Below are 24,212 nucleotides of genomic sequence, written 5' to 3' on the forward strand. Positions count from 1 at the left end.
ACGTTCCCCTGCATCCAGAGCAGAAGACAACATTTTTTTATCATAGGGCCATATTTATCATACAGTAGATAATCTTTGTATACAAAACTTAAGCAGATTATTTTATTTATTAATTATTTACTTTTTGTTTGGCCATTTCTTAAAAATATCCACTTACTAATTTGTAAATCTCTGTCAGATTTTGACATAAAAACAGACAGAGAATGACCCCTTCCCAAAGAATGAAAAAAAACAAAAAACCTATATTTAACACTATGAACTATAGAGACTGCAGCACTCGTTTTAGGCTTTTACATTGTTGTAGTTTCTCAGATAGGCTTCATAGTGGGGTATGAAGCCTATCTGAGAAACTACAACAATGTAAAAGCCTAAAACGAGTGCTGCAGTCTCTAACTATGTGCTCCCCCCCCCCCCCCCCACACACACACAGACTTTCTACGGCCCTGGCAGAGTCTGCAACTTCTCTGCATAATCGGCCAGAGGGCTCCCAGTGAATAGAGAAATCATTTAGATGATCTTAGCCTGATCACAGAAAATGAGGTGGCTGCAATTGAGAGACAAGTGAGCACTGCATTTTAAAGGATTTGCATTTGCCTGCTTCTCCTGGGGAGTGAACAGTCTTGTCTCAGCATGTACTGTACAGATTTGGGAGGTGTTGTGACTCAGGCTTTAAGTCTTGACTTGTGAGCTGATTCATGATTCGACCCTGTGGGGAGAGCAGGTTGGAGATGTAAAAGAGACTGAATTTGGCAATGCGCTCAGACACGCCCTGCATCTCCATAAATAGCACAGCCAATGCCTGCCTGTGTTTACCCAGAATGGTGGCCTGACTAGCCATGATTTCTCCTATCTGCTCTCAATCTGCTGATTCCTTTAATGGTGCCAAGAAGCTTTAGAGCACTGCTCTATAGTGCTATCCACCAAGCTGATTTGCTATCCACCAAGCTGATTACATGTGAGGGGTCAGGAATGTGAAAGCTTTAGACTCAACACATAGAGATCAACAATAAGGCAGGAAATGGCAACTTAAAATGGCTTTCTCTTGCCAAACTCATGCCAAAGGAACCAAATGGCATGAAACAAATTATTCTTAACTTAAAGATTATTTGTAATTCAATTCAATTCAATTTTATTTTATAGCGCTTTTAGCAATTTTTATTGCTGCAAAGCAGCTTTACACAATCAAAAGAATTATTTAAGTTTGTATAAAATGTGAATTTTGTATGGATCAAAATGGTCAGTTTGTCCCTGGTGAGCAACCCGAGGGCGACAGTGACAAGGAAAAACTCCCTAAGATGGTAATAGGAAGAAACCTTGAGAGGAACCAGACTCAACAGGGAACCCATCCTCATTTGGGTGAAACAGAAAGCAGTAAATGATCTGCATTTATACAGTGTGTAGGGTGGGAGGCAGTTCAGCTATAATAGCTGATGGTAATTGATGTTAATATGGAGTCCAGGTAGTTATTGAAGACTCAGGTAGACTTGTAGGAAGTTCCAGTCCTGAACTATCGAACTGTCAAGTCCCCAGAGAAACAGTTGCCAACACCAGTCAAGGCCAGAACCATTTTCTAGGTAGAGAGAATCATCCCCAGACACCAGACGCATCCCAAATTTGTAATGATTTGTGTGTATCACTCAGATTTGATAGTGATGTTTTTGACTTTGTGCATGATGCCAAACTGCTGAAATAGGCCTTTCTTAATTCACTGTGTTGTTGGACTTTCGACTGCTGCCATCGGTGGATCGCCATCTAACCATTCAATTCATATACGACTTGGCACAGGTTTTACACTGGATGCCCTACCTAAGACAACCCTCCTATTTTCTCTGGGCTTGCGACGGGCACTGCATCCAGTGACCGGGGTTTAAACATTGGATGGGAACTGAACCCAGGCCTTCTGCATGTACGAACAATAAATAATCAGCTACAGTATGTCACTATTAATTATTTTGATATGACTGTCCCAAATATTGAAATCTTCCATAAAAAGACTAATAATAATAATAATAATAATAATATATTTAATATAACAAATATATTTATACATTAATATAAATAATATTATTACCTGTTTTGCAATGGACTGGTGCCCTAAGGCTTCTGTGATACAGGATAAACAGTATAGATAATAAGTGATGCGTGAGTTAATATTGTTAACATTTAAACCACTTATACATTAGTAAATTACTGTAGGTGTAACTTACTGTAACTTAGGTGTATTAATAGTGTTAAATAAATAAACAACTAATATAAACAAAATAAACAAATATTGTTAATGATGTGAAGCAGTGTTCTTCAGTGTCTTTCAAGTTGCTAACTTCAGCTGTTTTGGAGAGATGATTTTTTTAAAATTCAAATTTCTTTATTAGAAAAGTAAGTCCCTGCAGATATGAACAGACTGCGAATCTACAAACATTTATAAATGCGAACAAATCACAGAAGTAGCTTTGTATAATGTGGATCCAAAACACCAAACCTGTGCATTTGATTTTTTATGTTTTACATATATACATGTAAAAAGCAAACACACAAATGTATATTTGTGTCAAAGGTGTATACGACTCACTTTGTCTGACTTTGTCGAAAGAATAAATCTGTCTTTCGAACTTGCTCCTGGAACAGAACTCGTTTGTAAGTCGGGGATACTTCTAGAAGCATAAAACCTTAAATTGGTTTTTGGTAAAAGCTTAAAAAGAAAAAAAAAATCATGATCCATAACCTTTTTTTTTTTCTTTTTCAGGTTTATGTCTTTTCACGTGAAATTTCCATCTGAATGGCCAAGTTTCATCTGAATGTCAATAAAGTTCATTAAAAGATTTTAATAAAAAAGAAATTATACATAAAAAGGCATGAAACTGTATTTAGCAAATGTGTTTCTTTTTATTTGATCAACATATTGTGGATCCATATTTACAAAAACTAAAGCATGGATTGGGAGATGAGAAGCATTATTTTTATTATAAAGATCCAATCTGAAAATTCACTTTGTCACCTAGGTGAGACACTTTTTAGCACCAATACCATATTTTGGCTGTATGTGAAAAAAAAAGCTATTTTTAAACGTGTTCATGGGATAATATCAATTGGCACCTTTCTAACTTCCTGTAAATCTGTGCACAGAGAAAAAATCAGAGTGAGAGGCATGGCGCAGTAGGACAATATGCACTGTGTGTATGAGTGTAAGTGTGTAAGTCTGTGTGCTGTATGTGTGAACAGACAAATTTGACAGCTATCACTACCATGCTGTTCTGATTCGCTACTTATTTTGCCACACAAAACACAAACCAATCCTGTAATCTGACATTTTCTAGTTAAGATAGTTTGATGCTGATGTTTGAGATAATATTCATTCCTTACTGAATATTAGATGAGCAGTCGGGCAGTCAACATCTGATGTCAGTATTATGCAGAGCTGACATTAAAATGAATCCTAGCTCACTGTATAGTTCTTGATGAACATGAAAAGTGGTTGTTGCTTATATCCAGATAATCCAGATTAATTAATGGGCATCATTAAAAAATAATTACAAGTTGATAGAGTGACGACAGAAAACTCACATATTAATTGTCGTAATCAATATGCACAGAAAACGGGCCCTAGAAAAAAGTTTTATTTGAGAATAAATAGTCAGCTACATATTATGGATTAGAGCTTTGCTTATAGCTGGAATTCTTGAGTAAAGCAGGCTATAACTACTGGTGCAAAAACATAGTTTGGCTTGCTGATGTTTTCGTCACATCCAGCTCTTCTCCTTCTTGCTCCCTTTATCTCTCACTTTCGCCCATTGGCTCAAACCCACGCACACACACATGCACACACTTGCACACACTTTTTCTCTCTCTTTTTACATAGGAAGCTAACTCAAATTAGGATGCACCTCTTTGCACTGATCCAGTGATAATAGCCAGGGATCAGGGATTATCAGAAATAAGTGGTTCACACATGACATCAAATTTGCTGCGTTGTGTTCTGCACACTGCTTCTCGAGGGCAGGAAGTGATTTTTTACATAAGCTCTTAAAATGCATAGGGTTTATGTGTTTAGGGTGGTTAAAATTTTTGATCGAGCACTATGTAAGGGGGAATTCAAAAACTAACCGAAAAGCATGGACATGGATTCGTGGGCGGGAAGAGCTGAGTCAGATACTGTTTGTCTGTGTGCAGAGACCATGCCGATAAATAATTTACTTTACATTAACTAAACTATAACATAACTCACTTTGCTATGTTTATGTACCTAACTGTTTGTCTCATTTGTAAATCTTTATTACAAAGATTGTTCAAATAATGTATTTCTTTTTTGTTATCCTGGAGTCTGTACACACAAATATTTAAAAGTGTGTTTTTGATTCATTTATGTGTACTTGTGTGTTTTCACAGGTCCAAGAGTGGTTGTGTCTGAACTGTCAGATGCAGAGAGCCCTGGGGATGGATATGACCACGCCCCGCTCCAAGAGTCAGCAGCAGATCCATGCTTCCTCTCAACAACCTAAAGCAGACCCTGTGATACCTCCTCATTCCCAGCCTTCATCTCAGCCAAAACTGCAGACTCAACACCAAACCCAACCCCATTCCAAAACCCAACCTCAGACTCAGCAGATCCAGGGCCAGACCTCACTGGGCCCTCAGAAAGAAATTGAATCTACTGGCCCTTACCAAAAAGGACCTCAAAAAACAGGACTTTCATCCCAAACTGGACCTTCTCAAATTGTACATCAAGGACCCCAATCAGGATCCCAGGGTCAGACTGTAGAGCTTAGGCAGAGAGGCCCCGGTGGAGCATCCCAAACTAGCTCACGGATTCCTCACCCTGGTGCTGTGCCACTACCAGGCTTGGCAAAAGCAATGTCGCAGCCAGACCTTGGCCATGCATCTCCTCTTCACCATGCTGGACGACCTGAACACATCCGAAGTGCTGGAAGTTCCCCAGCTCGACGTCCAGTTTCAGTGCATGAGACCCCTCCCCAGGATGGCTTGACAAAGTTATTTGGCTTTGGGGCATCATTGCTGAACCAAGCAAGCACACTCATCTCAGTCGATCCACTCCCTGGAGGAGGAGCTTCAGCACAACCCTCGCCTTCTAGACAACAAGGTACCCAGAGTACTAAGGTGATCTTCAGTGATGCAAGTGCTAAAACTATGACTGCAACTCCTGTGTCAGACAAACGAGGAACAGGAGGAACCATGTTTCCCCAGGGTCCACATTTCCCTCCACAAAATCAACCTCAACAACAGCGGAAGTCACCGGCTTCACATCATCAGAAGGCAGGACAATTGCCAGCTCACCTTCAACAGGCAGCACATCAGCAGCCACCAGCACATCATCAAATAATACCACCACAGCAGCAGTCCCTTGCACATCAACAGAAGGCACAGCATCAGTTACCCGCACATCATGAAAAAACATCACAGCAGCAAGTACCATTGAAGCAGGTGCAGAAGCCCAAAGTCAACTGCCCCCTGTGTAAGACTGAACTTAATATAGGATCCAGTGAGCCACCCAACTACAACTCCTGTACCCAATGTCGCATGCAGGTCTGCAATATGTGCGGCTTCAATCCAACACCTCATCTTGTGGAGGTAATTGTACATCACAAACTTAAACATGCTCACAATGACACCAGACACAGCATAGATTCAGGCTTAATAAGCAACGTTTTATGGTCCCAATCTTTTATGGTGTCACGTGGAAAATGTTTTTATTAACACTTTTATATATATATTGATATAAATTCTTTTAAATGTAACTACAGTTTCTTAGTACTATTTTTATTTTACTATTATAGTTACCTTATAACTATATATGTGTAAGTACTATATACTTTCCTATTATGGGCAGTTCTTAAAGCTGGCATGACATAAAATTTTTACACTTTAATATTTTCCCCACAATGATATGCTTCCACTTTAAAACTTACACCAGGTGTTCCCTATGCCCTCCGATCAAATCAGTGACAGCAACTAATGTTCCAATCAGTGCTCAACATTAATGCTTGCCAGCTTGCTTAGGGCAAAATAACTTCTGTGCAATGCCACATATAGGTGTTCAGTCAGGAACAATTATGAATAAAAATTTTATGTCTTTACCCATTTTCCCATTTTGAAACATGTTATTGTTTTTACCCTCCATTAGCTTTATGTCTTGTTTTGAGACTGCCAGCCAATCAGAGTTGTTTCTTTGTGTTAGCTCTAAACTGCAGCGTTTTTGGCTTAAAATCTTTGTTTAACCACTTAAATTTGCCAGGTAACAGGCAAAGTAATAAAATGAAACAGAAACAAATGGATGATGATGCAGGGCTACAAGGTGAAACGTTAAAGGGAATTATTACTGAGCTGATGTGAAAAGTTTTCTTGGATCTGCTAAAGCTAGGAGAAGAACTTAGTGATTTGGTTCACCTGCAAAGATTCACCTGAAGAAAGCAAACATATAAGATATGCTAACGTTCAATTACTATTTTATTTATCAGTTGATGATTGTTGACATAGTAACATGATAGCAACATGGTAGTCTTTGCACTGAAGACTGAAAAGGGATTTAAAAGTAGTTTTTTAATTAGTATTCCCACGTAACTGTGTAAATTAGCATTTACTTTATTTAAACTTATATTATTGTTAATTAACACACAGATTTGACCCCTATCTCCTCCTAGCTCTTTTGACTTATCAACATAGTTCCAAAGAGACCCCATGTAGTGCTCTTTTACATACCTTTTTGACCTCATTGTGTATTTTTTATTTCTGGTTTATTTATTTAAAAAAGAGAACTGAAATATTATACAGCACAATTCTTATATTTTTCATTAGCTTTTTGGTATGTACATTGTTGTAGCAATTTATGTAGTTCAGTGGTCAGTATAATTATCAGGCAAGTAGGCAATTTCTGAAAAAGCTTGATGAATCACCATCAAGGGTGATATCACTGTAAATTGGCACTTTGCCCTCTAGGGGGCGCCTAATAGAATAGAAAAATAGGGATTTACTGGCAACTGGATCCAAAAACAGGTATTTTTTTTATAGTATTATTATTTTTTTACATAAAATAAAAATAAAATCATCATCTTGTCAATAAAAAAAATCCTCCATTTTTAAACATTGGAGTATAAACATGCCATATAACCACTAAATACTTTTCAAAATTAATTAGTATATACAGTACACACATTTTGTGTGTGTGTGTGTGTGTGTGTGTGTGTGTGTTTAACTAGCATAGAATAACAGCACAGACTACAGATTTATATATATTTTTTATTAGTAACAACCTGTTTGTGTTGTGGTGTAAGCAATGCATGATGTAGAAACACTGGAGAAATGTGTGTGTGAGCCTAGTTAAGGCTTGAGAGTTGGTAAAAAGAGATGCAAGACTGCTTGTGCAGAAATATTTTCTTTTACAAACAAAATAAATCATTTTTTTAAGAAAAAATATTTTCTTCTTAACAAAATTAAGCTTTACTTTTAAAAGAACAAAACTTTTCAACATAAAGTTATTTTTTCTTCTCAAACATAAAATTCGAATAAACAAAATGATTTTTTACTTTTTACTTTTCTTTGTGCTATTAATCTAATTCAAATTTACATTATGACCTTACCTCATTATAATGTTTGGATCTGCTTTCCTGGAAATCCATGACATTACAGCACCCCCAGGGACAGATCCCGACATTCCCACAGCTGTCACACGATTCTTATAACTTCTCCACTGATAAGTTCTGCATAGTAGTATGTACTGGGAAAGCGCTGCTTTGGTCTGTTCCCCTCCCAGTCCACTACGTTCTGGGTAGTTCCCTGGAGGTGTTGTGAGTCAAGAATCTGCCTCACAGGGAAAGTTGGAGAACTTGGGGGCTAGTCACCCATCAAAGCTCAGCATAGAAATGGTTTCCGCCATGAGACATGGAAGTTGTTAATTGATCTGCATGGATTGTGCACAGATGGTACAGTACGCTACTGGAGTAATCCTCATAAGAATCAATTTCCAAACTTAACCAGGTCTATCAGTAAACTTATAAACCATAAACATGTTGTAGCAGTAGTTGAGCTGTCTCCTCAGCTGAAGGAAGCTTTGATAATGAAACACATTTATGGCTATATTTCTTGTGATGCCAGAGGTTCTGTGATGTCTAACGAGATGTGGGAACATGGGAGGGACGGTATGAGCAGTTGATGCAGTAGAATGGGCAGAGGTGCAGGGTTCCTATTTTGTACTCCAAGGTTTTAACCTAACAGGTGCTTGTGGCGGCCTGGCATGAGCCAGGATGTTTTGACCTACATTGCCTATCCTGAGTCACCACAAGCACCTGTGCCAGAACTCCAAGTTTCTAACTGCACAGAGGTGTCCTGTAAAGAGAAACATACTGTATGACCCCAGGAAAAGGCCTGGGCCACACCAATGTGGGTATGTACACTTTGGCAGATTGCCCCCCTCCTGGATCTGGCTCCATCCCATATGGCCTGCTCTAACACTCAGTGCAGAGAAGCCACAATACTACATAGGCACAAGACTTTATATAATAATTTCTGTTACTGGGTCCCAGGACAATGGGTTTTACTGTCTAGACAGGGCATTGGGGTTAGTATTCTTGAAGCCCAGCTTAAATAAAATACCACATATAGTTGAAGTTGGTAAATGACAGGGACCACCTGGCCTGTAGATAGTTTAGTTGTCTGAATTTATGGTAGGTTCAGTTCTGTAGGTCTAGTTGCCTAGCCCTGCAGCCAGGGTCTTCATTCTCCCAAGGCCAATTTTATGGCCAGGAGCTCATGATCCCCAATGTCATGATTTCTCTCTGGTGGGGTTAGGTGATAAGAGAAGTATGCACAAGAGGTGAACTTTCTTATTAGACCTTTGCACTTTGCAAGCATGCAAAGGCATTTAGTTCAGAGAGTATTTCCTTTCTTCTGATTTACCTCATTTAACCCACAATAGTCTTTGCAAGGACGAAGATCATCAGCACTTTCCCCCCAGAATAAGATGGACTGGGTCAACTAGTCAATGCAGGGGGGTTGTGTTGGAGCCAAAGAAACCTTAAAAGCAATTGTAATTCTAGGACCGAAGTTACGAAATAGGGCAGCCCCTCAGTATATTGTCCACATAAAATAAGTGGTTTTGTCTGGTGTTTAATCAGCCCTAACCCTAATGAAATCCAATGCAGTCATTGGAATGGAGTCTGATATTGGAGTCACCAGTAAACCAAATGTTTAACACAGCCCTAGTCAATATACTTACACGCTGCTCTGGAGACAGTAAAGGCTTATAAATAAACCTCCTGGCCCTCCGCTGTGGCAAGTATGGCAGATATAAAGGAAACCTGCCTAATGGGGTTTAAGTACTGGCCTTTTGATGGCCGATAGACAAAGGAAGTCTTCTGATGTCCTCTTCTCCCACAATAAAACTTTGCAGCCTGCACCATTCCCTGTATGGCCTCTTGTTGCATGAGTTCTTCTGGGCACTCTTTGGTCTCTAGGCCCTGGTGCGGGGAAATAGCTGCATGCCTGTAACCAGTAGTCTGTTTGGTCGGGTGTTCTGCATGATACTCACAGAGGCAGATATGTAATGTTAACCTGTATAATTAAATGGCTATGCAAAAGGTGCATATGCATTTTTGGCCTTTGTCAAGCATTCTGCTATAAACATTGTTAAATATAAAAATGTATGATATTTGAGAATTAAAGCCACATTCTCAAAATAGTGTCACACTTTTCATTTAGTACTACATATTAGTAGGAATCTGTACTGATATATGAATAGGTACTGATATTGAATCTTAGAAACAGTTTCTTAATTCTATTTTGCAACCAGGATAACATAGACAACAAAATGGGTAAAAGAGAGAGGGGTAATCGGAACTTGTTATAATACAAGGTTTACCCAATTCCTGAGTACATTGGGAACATTATTATTTTTAAGCTTGATGGTATTGAAACAGACACACACAAGACAATAGAGAATAGGACTATGATGTCACAATGTAGGCATTTTGGGACTTGGGGACAACTGCCATAAATGTTCTCACATCCAGTGTGGTAAATGTATGAAAACAGATTTATTTAGCTTTCAATATAGAAAGCGTAACAGTGGAACTTGGGATGCCTAAATTAAAAAAAAAAGAGGCGTCACATGGGTAACAACCTTAAGATGGACAGACAGACATCACCATTAGCAACATTTTATGACACATGTTCATGGCATTTTTACACATGTAAGATATAGTCAAATAAAAAAAAATAAAAAAATAGTCAAAAATATAAAACATGTTTAACTGTTATGTGGTCATTACTAGCTAGGCATAGTAACATATTAGCATTATGTTACTATGCTATTTATATATATTTCTAGCTGACTGTAGATAGTGTCTAGACAGGGCATTGTCTAGACACTGTCTACAGTCAGATAGTGTCTAGACAGGCATGACTGCATACTTACTAATTAAAGAAAGTTTAGGCAGAAGTGAAAGTTCAGACTCACAGAAGTGAAAGCAGTGCACAAGCATTAACACAGCACCTTCTTCTTTCTGGCTAGCTAGTCATGGTGCCTTAACAGTGTTATTCAGGTACTGGCGTTAGTGGTATGTGTAATGTAGTGTTACTGGTATGTCTAATGTAACAGTGTTGTCTCTGCGCGCCTTTAAATTGCAAGTGGGATCCCGGCTGCCATTCTCTCAGCTGTTTTCCTCTTTTTTGGACTTTGAACTCTGTTTTGTTGAGGATTTCCCAAAATTAGAATTATTTTTCATCAGGACACCTTCACAAGACAGCCATTTTCTATTATCCTACGGACTGGTGAACTACTTCCATTATTTGTTTCCACCTACGTTCGTAGAACCATGGTCCGTTCATATCTGTGGATATTCGCAACTCGAATGTTTATAAGATGGGGTCTACCTGTAATCAGTGCAATGTTAAAGTAAATATGCAGGGCTTTAAGTTCTCTGGCACTGTGCTGAGCTGTTTCAGATTTGAAAATAGATAATCTATCTATGATGGGTTCATACAGTCATGAAAATCCTGGAAAAAAGAGACTGAGGCTGGTTAAATAGCCTATCCCTTTTGAAAGCAGGTTAATTTGCCACACTTAGATTTACATTTCAGCTTTTATTCACTCACAGCATGGACAGTGGAGCCTCCATGGCTTCGAGCACAGGCATAAAAACTGAACCTACCGCAAAACAATTATCTTACAGTTTTTTTGGATTGCTTAAGCACGATTTTCAAAACAGTGTTTTCAAAACAGTACACACAATTAGCACAACCACACACCCAATGTGAGTGGTGTGTTGTAAGGGCCCATATGGGCATGGGGTGGAGGACCCCATTCTGTGTAATGGCTGCACAGAGTGTTATATCTCCCCCACGTTGCCCTGGGACATTGACTATAGCCCTGTGGCCAATGACGTTTATTCCCCTCCTTCGTGTTCTCGTCCGGTTGAACCCAGCCTCATCTATGTAAATGAACTCTGTGAATGCTGGATCTCCTCTCCATCCATTCGTAAAACTACCTGAAGAACATTGTCAGGCAAAATTGTGTAGTTCAGTGTAGATGTAGTATAAATATTACAGTACAGTAAAAGATTATGAGACAGTATGCAAGATCACACTGCTACAGTGAATACATACCTCTGTATAATCATGCCTCAGTCGTTTCACCCTTTCGGAATTGAAATCGAAAGGCACTCGATAAATTTGCTTCATTTAAATATGGGTTTTTTTTAGGATACGTGCCAGTGTTGATATTGACACCTGATGAATATCGTTAAAACTGGTATCGTTATTGACAATGTTAGCTTGGAGCTGTTTAAGTGTTATAGCATTGTTGGCCAAAACCATGTTTACTATCTCCGTCTCTTGCTGTTCTGTGAACATACAGTAGGAGGCCTTTCCCCTCGTTCCTGACCCTCAATCCTATATAGAAAAAAAAAAAAGTAAACAGTAGTACAGTAATGTCATGTCCATGGAGGAGGCAGATGCGGATGCAGGTAAACGCAAACAGTTTATTCAGATAGTGTGCCAAAAAGAAAGGAAAACAAACAAGGAACCATGTTAAGGCAACCGTGGCTTGTGACTTCCCAGGCTGGGTCTGCAGGTGGGTAAAACGAACAAAGCAAAACTAAACAGGCCTTCAGCAACGCGCTGAACTTGGCGGACAGAGGGTCCTTTAGTCTTGGCAGTGACTTTCACCTCGGCCCTTGTGACTTCCATGCACCCCAAAAAACCCAGTCCAGCAGACACCTTTCAGTCCTGGGGTTGACGGAGAGAAAAACAGACAGAGGATTATCACAGCAACAAACATGAGTGTGCACAACAGTGATCAGACAAAAGGGCTTAGGGTTCGACTGGCTTAAATAGGGACATACATGGGTGGACACAGGTAAACTTGATTTAGTGATGACAAAAATAAGGGATGACAAGTACACACGTAGACACACTAGGGGGAGACAAAGCGGCGGCTCAGTAATCCGGCGAGTCAGATCTTTTTCCCCAGGACTGAGGTGGCTTAGATGTGACAAGTAATTTCACAGGACAAGGTAACAGAAGTGCTGATACTGCATAGAATAAGTACTGTAAGCAGTTACTGAAACCGTGCAGATGTTTTTGATATGGTGATTTTTTTTACAATACCTATTTTCCAGTCGAAATGTTCTTATCACACTTGCCACTGTGTATCAGTTTAGATTTGGCTGTACTCGCAGTCCAGCCTCCCTCAGCGTCAGGCCGTGGTTGACAACGTGGTCAACCAGTGTTGCGCAGATCTCATTTGTCAGATTCGGCCCTCTTTGAGCACCTTCTTGTCTTCGTTTTCCTCTTCCTCTACCTCCAGCATGGCCTCCATCTCTTCCTCTTCCTCTGTTGATTCCTCTTCCTCCCCTTCCTCCTTCTCCTTCTCCTCCTCCTCCTCGTTGTCCTCCTCGTCGTCTTACTCTTTCTCTGACTCTTTCCACAGAGGTGTCAAATAAAAAATTGGAACAAAATACTGGGGAGGCCTTTTACTCATGGCACCTGGATTTGACACCTTTGCTCTTTCCATTGTGCTTGAAGAACGATGAACTCACCGGCTGCTTTTTATAGTGCTTAAACACCTAATTGGTGTGTCTACAATTAAGCAAACAAGTGATTGCACACCTGATGACTGTGTTGAACCAATTGGTTGGACGGTACGGTAATTTGACAGTCAGTGCTTTGGTATTGCAAGGAAGTGACTTCATGATAGATTTTTGTGTGTAATGTATGTTAAGTGTGTTTAGTGTTTTGCAAATTACTGTGTGTAGAGTTTTGCTACAAGTGTGAGGTTGACAATGTGCTTATAGTTGTGCAAATATGGGCTGATGTTTTGCTTCTTGAGTGTATGGTTTTGCTAATAGTGTACTACTTTTAATTTTAGTGTGTAAGCAATCTAAAAAAACTGTAAATAAGTAAGAAAAACTAACACAAGAGATTACTGTATTTATGATTATACAAGCTAAACGAGTTTAAAAAATAAACATCTATTAATAATGTTATTAACATCTATGTTAAATAATAATAATAATAATAATAATAATAATAATTTCAAAACTCACTTCCATGTATATCAGTTCTCTACATCCACATTTAATATGTGTTCCCTTTCAAAAGCTACACTCGATGCTGCATGAAAATGCTATGGGAACAACCGGTTGTTGAAGCATGTGTGTCAAACACACCAAAAATTTTGCCATATATAACCTCAGTCAGCTGACATCATTTAATTAGGTGCACCTGGAGGTTATAAATAGGCATGACCTGGAAACGTCCTCAGGTCTTTTTGTCTTCAAAAACTGCATTGTGTGTGTGTGCAAGCACTTTTTCAAAGCAAAAGGAAAGCGAAAATAGCAAGTATCTTATTACTCACCAGAAAGATGGCAGAGTTAGACAGGAGAGCTGCCTCCCGGTAAAAGATATCTTGGTGAGGGCGATCTCCACGCTTTCAGTTTTCAGTGCTTGGGGGAAGAGCACGCTATCCTCGAGCTTGAGGGAGCATGTGAGCCTTGCGATCTCCTCCCTATTAAATTCCCTCGCGCTCGGCTCGCCTTTTTTAAAAAATGAAACCGCGAGCCGCGGCACATTTCTCGCGTGCAAATCTGGAGGAAGCGCATGAGACGTAATCTTCCTTTTTCTTGCTCTCTCGCCGGATCATGAGCCTCTACCGTCCACTTCTCAAGCACGCTCCGGTGCTTCTTGTAAAGGGCCGGAAGAAACTTTCTCTCTCTCTTCCATGGCGATGGAAACTATCACTTCAGAGCACTCCTCTAGCGATGAGCAAGTGTATCAGGAGTTATTAGAGGTGGTAACACGCGCGGTCGAACGCTTACACCTCGATTCGCCGTAAGAATAAAATAAAAATCCCCCAAAGGCTCAAATTTAGACGACAGGTTTCTGTCGGGTGGCCGGAAGAGGGGCCTCAGCGATGGAGCCGTGTAGTCTAACATCTTCATTAGTGTGGCACCCCGTCATAGAGATTGGGGCGGGACTCGCCATGCTCCGCAGTCCGGCTTAAGAAGGCCAGACCTGAGAAGTATCATCTCCTCTAAAAAGGACTCCTGAGGTCCCAGGAAGGGACGCCTAAAAAATTTCAATAAGGAATATAAACTCCTTCCTGGCACCCTTGAGGCCGTGGTTCAATCTCGGCCATCACTGGTGTTTCGGGGAGCAGCGGTTTCAAGCGAAATGTTAGGTGTTCGGTTACTTCCAGCCATGTTTCAGAATGCCAAACATTTATCATACAAAAATATTGCCACAACACAGGAAGTTCCTGAGGTTCGCTTTCAGGGGGAAGCCTACCAGCATCGGGTCTCTCCGTAAGGAGATCAAGCTAGACCAGAAAGTAACTTTTACTACTTTTAGAGAGTGTTAGGTCTCATGGCAGCTGTTTCCACAGTGATACCCTTGGACCTTTTGCACATGAGAACGCTTCAGTTGTGGCTAAAAGCCATGTTGTCGTCACAAACTGCTAACGACAGACGCTCCACTCACGGGCTGGGGTCCAGTCTTAGATGGTCGTCTAGCCCAAGGGATCTGAAGAGATCATCTTCTCACGTGGCACATCAATTGCCTCGAAACGATGACACTATTTCTAGCCCTGAAATACTGCAGCAGCTGAAAGTCTACCATGTCCTAGTGCGGGTGGACAACACTCGGTAGTCTCGTAAATAATCGCCTGGACAGACTGTGCTCGCGCCGCTGGGAAAAGCTAGCGCACCAGATTCTGCTTTGGGGCACAGGACAAGTTCTTGTCCCTCAGGACGATTTACATTCCAGGGCATATGAATATGGGAGCAGACTTGCTGTCCAGGCAAGTTGTGACACACAGGGTACGGAAACCCCACCCCGAAGTAGTCAGGTGATGTCCCATACGTGGCCCAGACTGCGTCTTATGCATTTCCTCCCATAGCTCCGCCTTTGGAAGTCCTAGCGAAGGTCCGTCAACAAGGCTTGCGCTTCGTATTGATAGCGCCCTGTTGGCCGACCAGTGTGTGGTGTTCAGATCTAATATCTCTCCTGTAAGGAGGGAGCCTCTGTCTCAGGCGCAGGGGACGGCATTCCATCCCCAGCCCGAGCTCTTCTTTCTTCATGTCTGCCCCTCCCCCCCCCACCAAAAAAATATTTAATAGTAAAGCATGTAGTGCATAGTAAAACATGTAGACCCAGTCCACTGCCAAATTGTTTTAGTGCTGGAGTTTCTACAAGAAAATTGACCTCGGGCTTATGCCATAGTATTCTCAGAACGTACGTAGCCGCTATTTTGGCGTGTCATGTTCTGACTGATGGGGTTTCTGTGAAAAGCACCCTTTAGTTGCCCGCTTTATTCGTGGAACTAAACGGTTGAGGCCTAACACCCCTTTTGAACCACTAGAGTCAGCGCCTGTCAGGCATCCTTACTCTAACTATCTTTCGAAGGTTATATTTTCGAATATGCACCCAGTTGTTCTCGAAGTCCTCCGCCATTTACAGCTCCAAAGCAGGAAAGACTTCACTTATTGTGTCCAGTTCGTGCTCTTCAGATTTACAGTACATCCACCGCGCTAGCCAGTGGCATAAATCAGAGCAGCTTCAATTCAAATTCAAATTCAAATTTTATTTGTCACATACACAGTCATACACAGTACGATATGCAGTGAAATGCTTAGGCAACTGCTCATGACCTAAAATAGAAGACTAAAAAAGACTAATATGAGAATTAAAATATAGGGTGAATAAAACTAGAAAAGAATAAAATAAAATATAAAACTAAAGTAAAAAAAATAAATAAATAACTGTACGATAAAAATACACAATATAAAAAAATATTTAAAGAATGTATAACAAAATATAAAACAAATATAAAACAATATAAAACAATAAGAGCAGCTGAGAGAGCAGCTGAATGGGTAGGTATATTTATGTAATTTTGTATGGAATGGTAGTTGTAATGGTAATGTAATGTCCCCTGTGACTTGTGACCACCAGGTGTAGTTGTGCAGTGGCCACTAGTGTAAACGAATGTCCAGAATGTCCAGTGTATGTGTGTAAAGACCATATGTGTGTCAGTACTGTGTGGTGGTGTGATTGAGAGACCGTATCGCCTGTGGGAAGAAGCTCCTCCTCAGTCTCTCTGTGTTGGTCTTCAGGGAGCGGAATCGCTTTTCTGACCTCAACAGAGAGAACAGTCCATTGTTGGGATGGCTGAGGTCCTTCACAATCTTCCTGGCCTTGGTCCAGCACCGCCTGCTGTAGATTGAGTGCAGGTCATGAAGCTCGGTGCGGATGATGTGCTCAGCTGATCGCACCACCCTCTGTAGAGCTTGTCTGTCCTGCATGGTGCTGTTCCCGAACCAGGTTGGGATGTTTCCCGTAAGGATGCTCTCTATGGTGCAGGAGTAAAAGTTCCTGAGCACCTTGGAGGGCAGTCGGAAGTGTCTCAAGCGTCTGAGGTGGTAGAGACGCTGCCGGGCCCTTTTCACCACGGTGTTGATGTGACAGGACCATAACAGGTCCTGCGGGATGTAAACACCGAGGTATTTGAAGCTGTCCACTCTCTCCACTGGGCTCTCGTTGATGACGGGGGTCTGGTAGTTCCTCTCCTGCTTAGTGCTGAAGTCCACTATCAGCTCCTTTGTCTTACTGACGTTTAGAAGGAGGTTGTTCCTCTGGCACCAGTTCTCCAGATTCCTAATCTCCTTCATGTAGGCCGTCTCGTTGTTATCAGAGATCAGGCCCACCACGACGGTGTCGTCAGCAAACTTAATAATGGTGGTGGAGCTGGTAGTGGCTACACAGTCATATGTGTACAAAGAGTACAGCAGGGGGCTCAGAACACACCCCTGGGGGGCTCCAGTGCTGAGAGTGATGGAGGCTGAGACATGTCCGCCCATCCTTACTGCCTGTGGTCTGCCAGTTAGGAAGTTGGAGATCCACTGACATATAGATGAGCTGAGTCCCAGGTGCTCCAGCTTGGTGGTGAGTGTGTAGGGAATTATGGTATTAAATGCAGAGCTGTAGTCGATGAAGAGCATTTTAACATAATTCCCCCTCCGAGTGTCCAGGTGAGTGAGTGATGTGTGGAGTAGATGAGAGATGGCATCGTCTGTGGAACGATTTGGACGGTATGCGAACTGTAGTGGGTCCAGTGTGTCGGGTAGTAAAGAAATGATGAAGTCTCTGACCAGGCGTTCAAAACATTTCATCACTACTGAGGTGAGAGCTACAGGGCGATAGTCATTGAGTGAAGCAGGATGTGGTTTCTTTGGGACAGGAACAATAATGGACTCTTTGAAGCATGTGGGGATCACTGACTGAGATAAAGAGATGTTGAATATCTCAGTGAACACAGGTGCTAGCTGGTCTGCGCAGGCTCTGAGGATACGGCCTGAGATGCCGTCTGGTCCTGCTGCTTTCCTGGTGTTCACTCTCTTGAAGGCTCTCCTCACGTCATGCTCTGTGATGATAAACGCGCTTCCGGTGCTGGCAGTGACTTCCTGTCTGCAGCCGTTAGCGACGCTAGCATTAGCATCGCTAGCGTCTTTACCCGCAGCCTCGAAGCGAGCATAGAAAGTGTTCAGCTCATCTGCCAGAGTCACGTCTGCGTTCGTCATACCGGTTGTTGGTGCTTTATAATCCGTTATTGTCCTTAGTCCCTGCCACAGGCTCCTAGAGTAACTCTGTTGGAGTTGTGACTCTAGTTTCTTCCCGTAGCGCTGCTTCGCCTCTTTCACCGCCTTCCGGACGCTGTATGACGCAGCCTTGTACGGTTCCATGTCCCCCGACGCGAGTCCCGTGTTGTAGGCAGCGGTGCGAGATTTCAGAGCGTCGCGGATGGTTTTATTCACCCACGGCTTCTGGTTGGGAAACGTTTTAATAGTCTTTTTCTCCACGGTATCATCCGCTAGTTTCCCGATGAATCCCACAACCGCTTCCGTAAACACGCTGACGTCATCGGAGCTGTTTCGGAACATGTCCCAGTCTGCGTCATCAAGTGCATTCTGTAATGCGGCCACCGATTGGTCCGTCCAGCGCGCGACCTCCCTCTGATTATGATCGATGTAAACTCCCGAGGAAGATAAAAAGGACGACACATGATGGACAGTAGTTCTAGATTTGGTGTGCAGGAGCGTGTGAGAGGAACAACACTCGCGCTGTTGCACCAGCTGCTGTTCACCATTAAACACACGCCGCCTCCCGAGTCCCGTGTCCTGTCCATGCGGTGAACCGAGAAGTACTCAGCCGGCTGGATGGCGTGGTCCGGCACCGCTGGGTTCAGCCATGTCTCGGTGAAGCAGAGGAGATTGTACTTATATGTTATGGGGGCTGCAGCGGGGTGGTGGCCGCCACTAGACAATCATTGTCACATTGGGTGAGAAAAGCTATTGCATCTGCCTACGAGGCACGTGGTCACACTTCGCCTCTAAGATTTAGGGCTCATCCGACCAGGGGGATTGTCTCATCAATTGCACTGGTAAGAGGTGTCCCCTTGCACAAGTGTGTGATGCGGCAGGTTAGTTCTCTCCGCACACATTTGTCAGATTATGGATTGGATGTCCATGCTACTCAGCATCCCAAGTTATGTCTGAGACCTCCTTGGCTATTGTGCGCACACTACACAACCCTGGGGTCCAGACACTTGCTGTGCGGCGGCGTTGGTATTCTCGTTCCCATAGCGTTTTCACGCAGCATCGAGTGTAGCTTTTAAAAGGGAACATCTCGGGTTACTTTGCTGTAACCCTGGTTCATGAAAAAGCGGGAATGAGATGCTGCGCTCCAATGCTGCACTGTACGCATGACCGGACCTCCTTTCGGACAAAAATTGACCTGAGAACGTTTCCGGTTCATGCCTATTTATAACCTCCAGGCGCACCTAATCAAATTACGTCACCTGACCGAGGTTATATATAAAAAAATTTTGCCGTGTTTGACACAAATGCTTCAACAACTGGTTGCGCAAAAAGCGTTCCCATAGCGTTTTCATGCAGCTTTTTGTTCCCGCTTTTTGGGGGAACAGGGTTACAGCAAAGTAACCCGAGACGATCCATCTGGTCAGAGCTAGAGCAGATAATCCAGTCTAGTTACTGTAACAGGTTGTTTATCTCACTGTTTTTTTTTTTTCAACCTTGTTTTTTTTTAATTAATTTTGTTACAAAGCCCATATGAACATTACAGAATATCAAGTTATTTATTATTACAGAGTATATTTCCCACCCCTACATTTATTAAAAAGAAAATAGAAAATTTGAACATACACAAATACAAATTAAAAAAAAAAGAAAAAATAATTACATATATATATATATACATACACATACACATACACACATGCATATACACACACACATATGAGAATTCAAATTACAGTCATTACGTACCATTCCACCCTATCTGTTTACATATTGCTTAAAGGGGGACCACACCTTTTTTAAAATCTCAGCTTTCCCTCTGATTTTATATGTTAATTTTTCAAGAGCAAGGTTCTCAGACATTTCTTTAGTCGACTGTAAAAGAACAGGCCTTTGGGTGTTTTTCCATACTAAAGCAATCACGCGTTTAGCTTGTATTAAACTAAAATCTATGAGCTTCCTTTTGCTTGCATTTACTGACGCATTTTCAGGATATATATGCAATAAACACAGCTTTGGTTCCATAGGAATATTTTCACCGGTCATTTCACAAACCACCCCAAGGACCTCCTTTCAGAACTTTTGCAGCTCTCTACACTCCCACATACAATGAAACAATGTACCAACTTCATCCTTGCATTTTGTACACGTATCCGGAATATTAGAATTAATCCTATGTAGTTTAACAGGGGTAATATATTCCCTCATCATCCAATTGTAGTATTCTACACCTAATATTGATAGATTGGGTTTAAGCTGAAAGGCAGGCACGCTCCCATTCCTCAACAGTAATATGCACCTGTAAATCTCTCTTCCATGCCTAAAGATATAAGTGGAAGCCTTCTTTTAGTCCAGCCAGTAATGTCTTATATAACAAGGACACCATTCCCCCATCGTTCATGTGATTTAAAGTAATTTGTTCTAATATAGAAGTTGGGGTTCCGAATAGGTTTTAATTCTTGAATATATGTAACTTCTAATTTGAAGGTATTTAAAAAATGTTTTTGTGGAAGATCATATTTTATAACTAACTGCTGAAAGGTCATGAATGTACCTCCTTTATATAGGTTTTTTACCATACATAATCCTTTCACCTGCCAATTTTTAAACCCCATGTCATTTCTTCCAGGTATAAAATGGTTATTGCCCCATATTGGTGAGAAGGGAGAGATAGGTGTTGTCTCCTTCAAAAAAGAATGGGCCTCATGCCAAACTGATAGGGTATTCCTAAGAAAGGGATTAAGGGTGGACTTTCTAAGTATTTTTTACTTATGCAGAGTATACAGTGGTTAAGACATTGGACTACGGGTCGGAAGATCCCAGGTTCAAACCCCACAACCACCAAGTTGCCACTGGTGGGCCCTTGAGCAAGGTCCTTAACCCTCATCTGCTCAGATGTGTAATGAGATAAAAATGTAAGTCGCTCTGGATAAGAGCGTCTGCCAAATGCCTAAATGTAAATGTAAATGTATATAGATGATTGTAAGGGGAGTGGCAATTGTGAAAAAGTGTCTTTTTCAATATCGACCCAGGATGGTTGGTCTGTGGAGAAGTAAAACATGGCTGTTTGGAGCTGTGCCGCCCAGTAGTATAATTTTATGTTTGGTACTTGAAGTCCTCCTCGATCGTATGGTAGGTAGAGGAGAGAAAGGCGTAGCCGAGGTCGCTTAATAGTCCATTTAAACCTGGTAAAGGCTTTTTTAAGGGTAGAAAATAAAATATTGGGTAGTGGAAGAGGAATAGATTGAAAGAGGTATAAAAATTTAGGCAGGATAGACATTTTAATGATACTTATACGTCCCGCTATGGAAATGGGCATTGTATTCCATTTTTCTAAAGATTCTATAGCTCCCTTCAGTAAGGGGTCATAATTAAAGGGGACTGTATCATCTATATTAGGTGTTATTTTAATCCCTAAATATGTGAAACCACTCGAATCACTGGTAAATTGCATATGACTTAAGGGGGTTCTTCTCTCTTGATCATTTAATAAAAGTAGAATACTTTTACTATTATTGACTTTATAACCTGAAAGTCTTCCAAATGTTTCCATAATCTTTGTAAGTGTGGGAATGGAGTTCTTCAGATTAGTTAGAAATAGAACAATGTCATCCGCGATGATCCCTCTCTCCTATCTTCATACCCATTATGACTGAATTTTTTCTAATAGTCATGGCCAAGGGTTCAATTGCAAATAAAAACAATAAAGGTGATAATGGGCACCCCTGCCTTGTACCTCTAGCCAGATTAAATATTTTTGAAATATTATAATTTGTTATGATTTGAGCTATTGGTTTATTGTATAAAAGTTTACAGTAAGCCAATTTAAATATTTTGTTCCTAATCCAAAATGTTTAAGCGTCTCAAACAAGTAGTTCCACTCAATTCTATCAAACGCTTTTTCAGCATCTAAAGACAAAATGGCATGATCTTTAGCATTTTGCTTTTTATATAAATCGTTTAAAACTCTATGAGTATTATTAAAGGCTTGTCTGCCGAGAACAAATCCATTCTAATCGTCCATTATTACTTTTGGTATATGAATTTCAATCCTTTTAGCTAAAGCTTTAAATAATATCTTAGTATCGCAGGACATGAGTGAGATAGGTCGATAGGATGCTCTATCTGTTGGAGATTTGCCCGGTTTTACCACAAGAGTAATTAGTACTGATCTTAATGAGAAGGGCAAGATTCCTGTTTCATATGATTCTGTATACATTCCAAGAAGGTGGGGCATTAATTTTTTAGAAAAGGTTTTATAAATCTCAATTGGCAAGCCGTCAGGCCCTGGCGCCTTTCCACTACGTATACTTTGCTGAAAAGATATCTATCTATCTATGCATCTATCAGTTCTTCAATACTTAAATTGTTTTCCAGGTCTAATTTTGCTTCTTTTGCCAACTGGGGAAATTCAAGCTCATCAAAAAATTTATTCTGGTCTACTACTGTATCCAAACATTCAGAATTATACAACCTTTCATAATTTAATTTATTAAGATCCATTAATAGCTTTAAGCATATCGGATGATTGCCTAGTCATATCATCTCTTAATGACTGGATGGCCAAAAGAATTGAATTTGTGGAGTCGCTCCCTTAAGCGTCCTTCTGCTTGCTAGCTGTTAGCTTGCTTGCTTGTTCCCCATTGCCAGAGCCAGTTTGTGACTGAATTTTCGGCTGTTGCCCCGGCTTTATGTTTTTTGGTGGCATAGTCGATTGCAGGGTTGTCTCTTTTAGTTTTATATCGTTTAAGGGTACGTTTTGTTCACTTGGCAGGATTAATTTAAAGAAAGTTAGCGCCAGATCAAATCAGCGTGACCTAACAGCTACACGCCATAACCGGACGTTTTGTTTATCTCACTGTTACTTTATTTGACCAAATGGAAAAAAAAATGTGTGTGAACATGATAGCCTCAGGCAGTTGCTGAATATTTGTCAGCTGCACATCTAGGATGCAAAACAACCCTTTCACCACATCCCAAAGTTGCTCAATTGGATTAAGATCTGGTTTACTGTGGTGCCATTTGAGTGCAGTGAACTTATTGTCAGGTTCAAGAAACCAGTTTGAAATGATGATGCTAGCTTTATGACATGGCAAGCTATTCTCCTGGAAGTATCCTTCAAGAGATGCATACACTGTGGTCATAAAGGGATAGACATTCTCAACCACAATACCAAGGGACCGAAAGTGTGACAAGATCAATCACACCACCACCAGCCTGGATCACTGATGCAGGGCAAGATGGATCTATGCTTTCATGTTGTTCTGCCAGTTTTGGTGAACCCATGGGAATTGTAGTCTTAGTTACCAGTTCTTAGCTGACAAGAGTGGCACCGGTATGGTTTTCTGCTGCTGTAGGCCTGCTTTTTCCTTGAATTGACATGTTGTTTATTCACAGATGCTCTTTGGCAAATTTCAGTTGTACCAGGATGTAACGATTCAGTGTCTTGTGTCGCCGTGGTATAAATGCAGAGGCAAGGTGACAATTTGAAAGATGTTCTTTTATTAATGTTGTCTTAAAGTCTAAACTGAAACATCACGGAGCTTGGCGGCGGAAAAGCTGATGCGACGTCCTTGGAGCTTGGCGGCGGAGGAGCTGATTCAACATGCTTGAGGCCGGGTGGCGGAGGAATAAGCGTTCTCGACGTCGGGCCGAGGGGCTGGCACAATGTCCTCAAATCCAGGCGGAGAAGGAAGCATGACGTTCTCGAAATCGAGCAACGGAGCTGGTATGAAGTCCTTGCAGCTGTGTGGAGGAGGAAATGGGGGAGGAGTTAGAGGAAGCGCGTCTTCGTCTGTGTCGAGCGGAGGAAGAGGAAATGCGACGTCCTCACTGTCGTGCAGAGGCGCGTCGTCCTCTAGGTCGAGCAGAGGAGGAGAAAGAGGAAATGCGACGTCCTCACTGTCGAGCAGAGGCGCGTCGTCCTTTAAGTCGGGAGGAGGAGTAGGAAACGCGTCGTTCTCACTGTGGAACGGAGGAGGGAACGCGACGTCTGCACAGTCGAGCAGGTTTTGGAGCTGTCCCACCTGCTCCTGCAGGCTTTGAATGCGCTCCTCATTCTCTTCTGCCCATAACCTGTAGAGATTCTTTGTTTCTTACTCTTTCCAGGGATTCTCC

The 24,212-nt window shown here is 41.4% G+C and overlaps 1 protein-coding gene across 1 annotated transcript in view; it reads left to right on the forward strand.

Moving 5' to 3' along the window:
- The window catches only part of bsna (bassoon presynaptic cytomatrix protein a), a 119,555-nt gene that overhangs the window by 31,181 nt on the left and 64,162 nt on the right, over positions 1 to 24,212 (forward strand). Inside the window, exon 3 of the mRNA XM_053504585.1 lies at positions 4,384 to 5,583. Coding sequence (XP_053360560.1) covers positions 4,384 to 5,583 — 1,200 coding nt within the window. The remainder of the gene's footprint in view (positions 1 to 4,383; positions 5,584 to 24,212) is intronic.

This window comes from Clarias gariepinus, chromosome 9, assembly GCF_024256425.1.
Source record: "Clarias gariepinus isolate MV-2021 ecotype Netherlands chromosome 9, CGAR_prim_01v2, whole genome shotgun sequence".
Lineage (NCBI taxonomy): Eukaryota > Metazoa > Chordata > Actinopteri > Siluriformes > Clariidae > Clarias > Clarias gariepinus.